Genomic DNA, 11,406 nt, shown 5'->3' on the forward strand with positions numbered 1-11,406 from the left:
CCCGAATCCTATCCAGGTTCCTCCTGATGACTCCATCTTTGCTCTTTACTTCTTTGGGTTACTTCTGATGACTCCAATGCAGTGTTTGGTTTTCCATTTGTTTATGTCTGTACCATATCCTGATGTTGTATGCACTGGGCTTCCACGCTGACAGACCTCTGGTCGCTTGTTTCTGCGTTTGAGCCTGGGCAGTAACTGCTGAAATCTATCGATCCGGATTCTTCCCGACATCATGGTTTTTTTTTTTGGTCCTTTCACAATTCTTTGTAATTGTTTCACATTACTCTTCATTCGTTCTAATTCTTACTTTTTCTTTTCTTTCATCTCTTTTTTTTTATACGTACATGCTCTTGGCTCGTGGAAGAGCTATAACGCAGAACAAATGCAATTGATTTAATGCAATTTAATTCCAGGCTAAAAAGGAAACAAAAGGTGAAAACTTTGAAAGGGGGTGTAGACTTTTTCTAGGAACTGTATATTCCCCATGACTACTAGATCATAATTGTGACGTTTCATATCGATTGATGAAGTGGTTCAAGAGAAATCATTTTTTTAAAGATTTTCGTTCAATCCAATTTTGGCTGCCAGACCAAGTGATCTCTATTAATTATATGTGAGCACCCTGGTATCCCCCAAAGAGTTGGGGAACACGTAGATGAAGTTTCCCCTCGATCTGACAAGGCATTCCTGGAGAAGAAGATTTTTAAATGTTTATTCTTCAAAAAATCATACCTGCCAAACCAAGTGACCTCTGACATCATATCTGAAGAACTTTTGGTTCGTCATGGATAGGCGATCATATCAGTAAAATCTCACATCGATCTGTTTTTCAGTTTTGGAAAAGAAGTTTTTTTGAAGGTTTTAATATTTCAAAACAATGTGGCTGCTGAACCACGTGACGAATGATGTCATAAAAAATTTGTTTTTTCTAAATTTCTAAAAAAAAAATTTATTTAAAAATTTCTAAAAAAAGAAGGCAGGGGAGGTAAAGAGGACAGAGAGAAGGGAGGGGAGTGTAAAGGATGGAGAGAAGAGGGAGCGGAAGCTGGGAAGGAGGGAAGAATGAGGAATGGGGGGGGGGAGGTGAGGAGAGCAATGCCTCACCAAACATTGCTATACACTGTGGGAGGGTGCAAGGAGGGGATGAGAGAGAGAGAGAGAGAGAGAAAGAAAGAGTGTAGGAAAGAAAGAGAGAAAGGTGAGGGGTGGAGTTGGGGTTAGCAAAAATAATGTTATGCTTAATAATTAACACATTAAAAAAAAACTCATGTCAGGACAGCTGCACACACAGCAACACAACAGAGTTTGTAAACTAATCTGCTGGCACATCTGCAAAAACTTTTAAATTTCAGTAAAACAGTAAAACAGTAAAACAGTAAAACAGGTAAAAACAGTTCCAGAAAATTTGTGGGAAAATGAACCAAAAGTAATCACTGAAAACATTGAAGTACTGCTAACATACGACCTAATGATCCCATTTAGCGTAAACATCAAAAACAAAGTGTTGCGACCAGATATCACACTTAGGGACAAAAAAGAGAAGAAGGCATTGCTGATTGAGGTGTCAATGCCAGTGATTTTGGACTAAACGATGCAGAAATCAAGAAAATGACCAAATAACAAGACCTCAAGAATGAAGTGAGAAGATCCTGGAAGCTGAACAATGCCAAAGTTGTACCAGTGATAGTTGAAGCTACAGGAATTATGATAAAGAACCTCATAGAGATATTAAAAACCATCCCTGGGAATAGGATTACAAACGGACTACAGTTGGGGCTCAGTGACGATCCTGAAGAGAGCCCAGGGCACAAAACATCACAGCTTGGTCCATGAATCGTGACCCCTTACCGAAATGAAGGTGGATACTTTGAGCCTTCCTTGGGAGGACTCTATTCCACATTCTGAAACCCACATATGTAGATACCAATCAAGGACACACACACACACACACACACACACACACACACACACACACACACACACACACACACACACACACACACACACACACACACACACACACACACACACACACACACACACACACACACACACACACTTTTTTTAATGCCGTTAACAATCATAAGTACATCATGGATGATAAAGATTGTGGTCAATTCAATTGAAATTGTGTGTGTGGTTTGAGAGAGGAAAGAAAATATATATTTTGGGGACAACCCCTGTGTAGAACCCCTAAGATCCCAATTTTTTTCATGTCGTGAACATACTTTAGTACATCATGGGTGATGAAGGTGGTGGTCCAGTTTCATGACAATTGTTTGTGTAGTTTCTGAGAAGAAATAAAATGCATATTTTGAGGAGGGAACACCTCCACCCCATTGAACCCCTTCGACCCAGATTTTTTTAAATGGTATGAACAGTCTTTGGTACATCATGGGTGATGAAAATGGTGGTCAAGTTTCATCAGAATTGTTTGTGTAATTTCTGAGAAGTAAGAAAATACCTCTTTTGGGGGGGCAACCCCCTGTAGATTCCCTTACACCCAGATTTATTTTAATGGTGTGAACAAGCTTTGGTACATCATGGGTGATGAACATTGTGGTGAAGTTTCATCAAAATCATATGTGTTGTTTGAGAGAAGAAGTTGCAAGTATTTGTGGACAGACAGACGGACGACGCACCATCTCATAAACTCTCCAGAACTACGTTGGAGGTGAGCTAAAAATTTGGCTAGGTAATTGAGAAAACACATTAATGTGGTGAACGGCTTGGAAAATGGGTGTTATCAAATGTATTTTGGTTTGAAACTCATAAAGAGAAACCATATAACCTTTGTAAAGCACACCAAGTCATATAAAATAATCAATTGCTTGAAAAACATTGACGAGGACAAAGGAAAACGTGATTGCTTGTATGTTACCGAGGTTAAAAGGTAAAGCCTCCAAGATTTGGGAGGAAAATTTGTCCCAGGCGAATCACGAGTCCAACTCCTTACTCAGGACTCCCCACGAAGGGGCCCCTGAGTGTGTACATCAAGTTTTGCCAGGATCAGGCAAAAGCTGCAGTAGGAGTTGTCAAACAAACAAATACACTTTATAGTCTAGATTCTTGTCAATGCACCAAAGGGCAATCCACATATTGCATTTTCAAAACTGGAAGATTTCTGACCAGTCCTATATTCTCCTTACTTTGAACTACTAATCATTACAATTGAAGACAATCAATGACACCTCAAGAACTGGATAGTTAGTGTGCTACGTTGTCATACTACTTTCTCAACATCTTTCTATTTATCCATGGGAGCTTTCAGAACTGAATAGCATCTTCTTCTATGAGAACTGTCTGACAAGAGGAAATAAAATAGAATTTATCAGTAGTCAAGCAAAGATTAAAAAAAAATTCAATATTATGCCACTGAGATTTTATTATCTTAGTCGGTCACACGTTCAAAAAAGAAAAAGGAAAAAAAAAGAATGGAAGACCTGAACCTCGCATCTGAGTTGGGAAAGAACTTCCATGGCCGCAGGCTTAGCAAATTACCCTTTTATGGAGTGGACTGCAGTGAGTTACAGGCATGCCGTGGTTTTGCCGGCAAGCCCGAGTCGGAGTCCCAGAGCAGAAACGCATGGGATGAAGGTGAAAAGAGACGGATGAGCAAGTCTGCGCCGAAGGAGATTTAAAGCACAGCCACTGTGACCTTCCTGCAGTTATTCATTTCATATCATTAGCAGAGGCCTCCTGGATCTGCGGTCAGTCAGTCAGTCTTGGTGAACACGTCAGTCTCACGTGTCTTATGCATCTCACAAATCTCAGACGATAACATTCATCGGTTCACGAGTATCCCTGCTACATGTTCACGAAAGTGATGCTCATCTGTACACAGCAGTCAAAGGCTATGCCAATTACAAATAGTAACTTAATTCAATAAACTGTCAACGAGATGCAAGCACAACTTTTATATTTGTGAAGGAAACATGACATTAAATTCCTGGCACGTGCATGCACAATACATTCCTGAATGCGCGTGCAAGCGCATTCTCTTATATTTATTTCTCTTGATGTTATTTCCTGTTGTATATCCATCAATTTGTGTTTGCTCAAAATAATCAGAATTCCGAATTAAAGCCAATAACACGACAATGTTTTAGTCAGACCATTAACACAGCAACATTGGTCATATGAGATTTGAATGCAACTTCCCTCGTTGAGAATTTGTCTAGAATTCCCTGTGAAGCTTGTTTGGAATTATTGTATTGACTGTGCCATGATTGTAAAAATAAAAATAAAAATTTATTAACTGCGCTGTCTGCTTCTTCTCATTTATGTGCACTATGATGGCCATTCCATCATCTCTGGGAGCAAAGCTATGTCTCTCCATGTAAACTGAAGAACTAGTCCTTCAGGCGAGCAGGTAAAACAATGGTTAAAATCAACAGGATTGGGGTATTCAAACCACAATGGGAGTCAAAGAGAAGCTGACGGTTCAGGTGTTAAACCTTGATCGGAGCAAAAGAGGGTTACCTCCAACGAAGGATGAACAGCCAAAACGCTTTGCTTCCCAAGAAGGTTCTCATAACTTAATAAAATAAACGTCCTCTTGATTTCATAAATCATGTCACTGTGTAGATTAAAGTAGGCATGTACTCACAAGCTCATTATCATCTTCTTGAAACAGTCCTGGATGCATCAAATCACTGCTAATCTTAAATATCACTCATCAAGAAAAAGTTTAATGAACTCATTGGATGAAAATATCGTGTTATAACATGAATGGCAATCAAACAAGGTCACCAACCTTTCAAAGGTCAATTTGATGGTGCTTGCCTCATCGACATCAATGGTCCACTGACAGGTGGCAGAGTTTGGATAAACAGCTGGCCATCCCGGTGAGTACAGCACACCATGGGAACCAGTCAGGTGACCTCCACATGAAGCTTCGAGGGATGCAAAGGAAAGGAGAGCGAGATTTGCTCAGAAACCTTGATATAATAAATTGTGTCAATAAATGCATCGCAATGCTAAAGTGTCCTTAAAAGAGTACATTTGAGAATGCAAAAGAACAAGCAAATAAAAATTGTTACAAGGAAAATGCAAAAGCATAACTAACTCGTGGAGTTTGCCGAAAAAAATATAAAATGGGGATAAGTCTCAAAATGTCCAACACTTCAGCCACAGAGTGGCTTTCATCACGGGCAACGTTTTGAGGTGTAAACACTCATCGCAGAGGTTGACGCAGAAATGAGTCCCGAGAAGCAGTTTGGATCAATAGTCGTGGAGAATGGAGATGTCCAAAGTGGGAAGAGGAAAGAATTGCATTGCAAGCGCTTTGTAACACAAGAGAGTGGGAGAAAAACATTCGAGTGTGCATTTCCCAAAACAGTAGACAATGGGCCAGTGATGTTTATAATCAAGGAAGAAGAGCGACAAACCAGCTGACTATAAAGCGATAGGTCAAGCATCCAAAATAAGCTTCAGGATAAAAGAAGATCTTTGTTCCGAAAATCCTCAGGATCATCGAATAAATAAAATTTGTCATCTATCTGTCTGTCTGTCTATCTGTTTGTATGTTCATGTTTTTTGCAAAGACTGCTGGGCTAACAACCACCAAATTTGGCAAACAGAGCAAGTCTGACCCAGGGATTGCCCTGAGGGTATTTTTATCCACCACCTCAACCTTTAAAGACCCTGGAGAGCCTTTAGACCCCAAAGACCCTTTAAGACCCTGTCAGGTCAGGTCAGGTCAGGTATGGCAGCATGCACTGGAGCAGCGCGCTGCTGCATCCAATTTCTGCTGGTACTACAGGGGCCTCCGTCTGGCCATCCCACAGACAGATGCCTGGCCATCCCCATCTTCTTGAGATGCTGATCAACCTGCTGCAAACACGAGACATGTGCTCAGCCCATTTCCTTCCTCCACTCATGAAGCTCCCTCGCTAAGAGAATCTAATGAGCAGGATCAGCATCAGGAAAACGAGGCACGTGTCCCTTCAGCCAGAGCTGATGCTCACGTACTATGCAGGAAGCAAATCTCATTTAAGACAAAGTCTGACCAGCGACAGCCAAGGGTTATCCGAAGAGACCTGGTACCAAAGGAATGAAGTTTCCATCTCAGCTCCCTGGTCAGACTCCAAGTCTCACATACATAGAGCAACCCTGGAAGCACCAAGGACCTGAAGACTCCAACTTTCATCCTCCTGCACAGGTACCAATCATACCACATGATCCAGTGAATCGATGACTCCCCAGGCCCGACCCAGATGTCTAATGACCTCTGGATCACAGCCAGCAGACACATGAATATCACTGCCAGGTCAGTGAATCTCACCGTGACCTCAACGTCCTCACCACAAACAGGTAAAGACAAGATTGCAGCATACAATATGTCATTGAAAACCTAGATCATAGTTTTGATCCAGGAAACCCATAATCCCAGTGGCTCTGACTCCTCATTCAGCACCTTGAGGGTCCCGAAAAGGAGATCCAGAGTCTTGGCAAAGCTGACTGCATCATCTATGAAATCAAGGTCATAGATTTGCACATTCCCAAACGATGCAATGCAGCATGATCTCTCCGACATCCTCCCCAGAAACCAGTCCATACAAGTGCTGAAAAGTGTGGGTTATGAAAAGCCAGTACACACCCATGAGGAACTTCAGCAACAACTGGAAATAAGTCAGAGATGGAACCACCACATTTAACAGCCCTCTTAGTTCCAGAGTATATTTCAGACATCAGATTGATCGGTTTTGGTGGCACCCCAAGAAGAACAGGAATCCTCCGGTGGGCATCCCGATTCACTGAATCAAATGCTTTGCAAAGATCAACATAGGCTGCAAGCAGCTAATGCTGAAACTCTCGTCTGCGTTTGGTGAGGACCCGAAGAGCAAGGATACGGTCAGTCGTTGACCTCTTTGGTGTAAAGCCTGACTGCTCTGGGCACTGGTGCTCAGCAGATGGTGGCAAACCCTCTCGATAATTATTCTAGAAAAGACCTTGCCTGGCACTGAGAGCAGCATCACCCCTCAGTAGTTCTTGTAGTCCTGGTGATCACCCTTCTCTTTCCAGAGAGGGAGAATAAGGCCCCTCTTCCAGTCAGTTGGGATGACGCTTGTGTTCCGGGCAGAGCACAGAACTGCATGTAACGACAGGAGTACAGCATTTCCACCAGCCTTGAGAAGATCGGTATGGATGCCACAGATCCCAGGAGCTTTACCCCCATCTTCACCGGTTCACCACGGCCTGGGTTTCCACAAAAGAAGGTGGATCACAGTTGATTGGAGGGTCAGCAATTGGGAAAGTACCATCCCTGACATCCAACACAACAGCTGGTGGGTCAGCATGGTACAGCCACTCAAAGTAACCGAGCCAGTGGGTCTTCACTTCAGACTCCTCTCTCAAGAGACCTGAAGACCCCAAAGACCCTGAAGTCAGAAACCAAACACTCATAAGACCCTACCTACACATCCTTGAAGACCCTTTAAGAAGGTGGGAGGAGGGATGTGAAGGGGTGGGATGGGAGTCTGAAGGGAGGGGGTTTAGGTGGGATGAGGGAGTGGAAGGGGTGGGAGGAGGGACTGGAGTTTCCTCGCAATGCCGGGTGCTTTTGCTAGTTAATAATAATTTTCATGCCTTTGGTTGGAACAGACTCTATAGGTGGCAATTGAGCACACGTTACAGAAAGAATAGTTGAAATTTTTTGAACTAAACAAAATAATGCCTTGGAAACTGTATAAAAGTTGTTCAGAATACAGGACTTTCAAAATGACGTAATCTGCCACAGAATGTTCAGCACGCATGTGGAGAAACCTCTAAAAACAGTGATCTTTGGGGCATGTGAAGTTGTTGTGCAATTGCGAGAAGGATTGTGACCTAAAATGGTTCACTAAGCTTCTAACAGAAGCAGAAAATACTTGGAAAAGTACCTGAAAGAAAGCTGGGATGTGCCTCTGCACAACAAAATAATTGGAAGAAGTATCTGGCTTGGGTGCTTCTCAACACTGATGGGAAGGACATATCTGGGGCTTGTGACTGCAAAGGGGAAGTTTAAAATCCCCGACACCTCTCATCCCCATATATTTCTACGAGTCAGCTTTCCATCCAGAAACACAACAATTATGGCAAACCATTTTGAAATTGCCACTTTCTTTAAATGCTGAAAATTATGTTAAAAGACTATTTTAGTTTCAGATTTCACCCGAGCAAAGGCAAGTTAAAAGAGCTCCGTCTCGCAGAAGTGAGTCGAGGTACAGACACACAGCGCGTGTGTTTGAGGCTTCATTAGCATTCATACGTCATTTCAGAAAGCAGGATTTCCCCTCATCGAAATAAACTACTGATACAATGACTTGCACAAGAAACAGTTTTGAAATATGAGAAACAGAAAATATCACAGAAAAACACAAACCTCACAGATTACATTAATATTGAATAAAAGTTCAACAAGTACAATGTTTACATGAACAAAATGTTTTCCCAGAACTTCGGATTGTCACAAAATACAATTATTATTTTAAAAAAAAAACATTTGAAAAATACAAGTGTGATGCATTGTTGTATGCTGGAACAATGTATACTTTGTTATGCTGGAACTGAACGTGCAAGCGAGATTGAAGAGGTCTTGCGGACAGTATTGAAATATGTGATTCCAGCAGAAAGCCAAGCAGAATGCAAAAATGTCATTCAAACAAGAAAAAGGAAATCACATCCAAAAATTTCCCAGTTTGTGGAACCTCAGCTTGGTCTGGATTTTGCAGCAAAGAAACAACAACTGAAGAGCAGTATCAAGTCAAGTGAGGTTTAGATACAGGGTAGCATAAAATACAGTGAGATATTGCCTGATGCAAAACAAATCAGGTCTCTACAAAGTACTCAGAGAGCTGGGAATAGAAGCAAAAGATTAATAGAATCACAGCTGTGACAAGACGGGACGTTTTCTTCCTCTTCTACGGAATGTCAAGGCTCGTGAAAGAGTAGAGCAGGAAGTGAAGGGTTAACAGACAGGCAGTGGGGTGAAGGGAAACAGGCTGACAAGGAAACATGGGTGTACTGCAACAGCATGAGGAAAGAAGTGCCAGATAAAAGGTGGTCTGGAGGTCAGCAGGTAGAGGAGAGGGAAAATAAGTATGTATTTAGCATTCATTTAATGTTGGCAAAAATATAATTTTGAAAAATAAAAAGAATTGTAAAAATCCGAGCAGATAGTTGGAGACCATTGAGAAAGGAAATACATGAAAGACAATCGTCCAGTCTTCATCTGGGGAAATTAGACTGGCATGCATGACCACGTAAAAACATGTGTGTGTGTGTGTGAGTGTGAGTGTGTGTGCACCCATATGTTCATTGTTCCTATTGATCACTAATTGCCAAAATAGTGCAAAAATACAAAGCACAATAGATTATTTACCTTCAAGAAAAAATGCATAATTACATCAACAGAGAAGAAATAACCAAGATGATTATATTAAAAAGGAAAACAATTTCGACTCATTTCCACAAATGAAAATTTGCCTCGAATGAGAAAAAAAACCTTGGCAGCTGGGTACAGGCTCGCTCCAATGAGCACGGCGTTCTCCTTGGGGTCCAATTTCTTGACAAGTGAGAGTTTGTGCTCCGTGGAGTTGCAGGCCGGGTCGACATGAAAACATCGTACTATCACCAGGACGAAAACGGTCACCTTGTCGATATCCACCAATGGGGATGCCGGGATCTGGGCAGTCTCCGAGGCCAAACGCTGGAAAAAGAAATGGAAGAAGCCCATGATGGAGCACATTACCAAAAGTGGGCAAAAAGAATAACACCAAGTGGACAGACAAAAAAACAACAATGAAAAACAGGTAAGAGCAGAAAGACAAAATCTGCACGAAAACTAAACAACAAGAAAACATAAGACCCACTCGAGTAGGAAATGTTGAAACCTCGGCCTGCCACCGAGTGGTCACTGTGGAACTCCAGGCGTAGCAAACCACCAGGCCCACTCACAAGTGATCCAGGCAAACCCGCAGCCCCCGGTCTGGTCCCAGGAGCCAAGCGAGTGCCTGTGAATGTTCCCAGAGAGGGTGCATCAGGTGAAAGTCCATCACGCACTGTCAGGAAGTCAAAGTGCAGCTCAAGATCGAGGTCCACAAAGGTGAGGTGAATACGTCCTTCAGGTGCAGCAATGATCATCCAAGTACAATGAAGGTCCCCATCATATGCAGAAGGGTAATTTGGTGAAAGCACTTCACCAGCCAATGCAGTGTAGTTGAAGAAACAGGATGCTGAACACAGCAAAAGAATGAAAGATCAGATTACTGTACAATTTAGTGACTGTGAAGGAGCTGTAACTTGAACCAGGACAGTAACTCGCATTAATAATGAGACTTCCATTGTTAAATGTGAGACTTCCAATCATGAGAAACTGTTAAAATTAGTGTCAATTTCGGTATAAGTAGGTGATGCTACGTACAGATGCAGCGTGGTATATTCTCAGTCCACTGGTTATCATTTTGGCAGTGTATAGCCTTGGGTCCAACAAGCTCAAAGGCATTGTTGCACTCAAAGCTGAGTACTGATCCATGAGTAAAGCTTTTCCCCTCCCTCCGGCCATGCTCTAGAATCCCAGGATCACCACATGTGTTGTCTTCGATCTCTGCCCAAAAAGAATATCTCACATTACTCAGACACATAAAATGACACACAATGCAAAGACTTATGCTGTTCAAAGTTCATTTCAAATCATCTCTCTATTGGTTGGGAAATATATATATATATATATATATATATATATATATATATATATATATATATATATATATATATATATATATATATATATATATATATATATATATATATATAGTTATGGCCCGGGGTTTGGGACTCGTCACGAGGGGAAGTACCCGAGTTTCTCCTGACCACCTGGTCCTGAGGCTGCCGACCACAGATAACTCCGCGGTCAAACAGGCTGTAGTTCTTACACTACACAGCCGTAGCTGCTTGACTTAGAGTACCTGCCTCACAGAGTTATGCTTCGATGTTTCCACGATACCTTTTCATTGGCACAGCAACCTCATTAGAGGCCATACCCTCAGCATCACACCTGGTAATCTGCCGAGCGGAAGAGATAGGTGCAGCACCAGCTAACAGAGCAAATCAGGTGGGGTATAACTTCCTGTCTAACTCTAATTGGACACTCTGATGGACAAATTAATGAAAAGACAACCAAGAAAGAATGGAAATAATAACAAACAATTATTGATTGATTTACACAAGCAATCATTTAAAAGCAAGTATCTACAGGCAAGAAAGCAAAAGGCACATAAGAACAGATTTATCCACACACGTATTCTTTCTTATACAATCTTACTTACACAAGGGAGACAAGGCCATCATTCAAATCAGGGGAGAAGAAGGTGAGAAGAAGAACTTGAGAAGAAAAGAAAAGTAAAGTATGGAGAAAAGAAAAGT

At 41.7% G+C, this 11,406-nt stretch overlaps 1 protein-coding gene across 3 annotated transcripts in view; it reads right to left on the reverse strand.

The window, feature by feature from the left end:
• The window catches only part of LOC147027167 (CUB and sushi domain-containing protein 3-like), a 1,179,270-nt gene that overhangs the window by 703,256 nt on the left and 464,608 nt on the right, over window positions 1-11,406 (reverse strand). For all 3 annotated transcript variants that reach the window (XM_085883358.1, XM_085883359.1, XM_085883360.1), the window contains 4 exons: window positions 10,406-10,588; window positions 9,855-10,217; window positions 9,488-9,691; window positions 4,757-4,895 (listed from right to left, as the gene is read on the reverse strand). In XM_085883358.1, coding sequence (XP_085739484.1) covers window positions 4,757-4,895; window positions 9,488-9,691; window positions 9,855-10,217; window positions 10,406-10,588 — 889 coding nt within the window. The remainder of the gene's footprint in view (window positions 1-4,756; window positions 4,896-9,487; window positions 9,692-9,854; window positions 10,218-10,405; window positions 10,589-11,406) is intronic.

The sequence above is a fragment of the Eptatretus burgeri genome, chromosome 5, assembly GCF_056783735.1.
Source record: "Eptatretus burgeri isolate ZD-2024b chromosome 5, Ebu_testis_v1, whole genome shotgun sequence".
In the NCBI taxonomy this organism is placed as follows: Eukaryota; Metazoa; Chordata; class Myxini; order Myxiniformes; family Myxinidae; genus Eptatretus; species Eptatretus burgeri.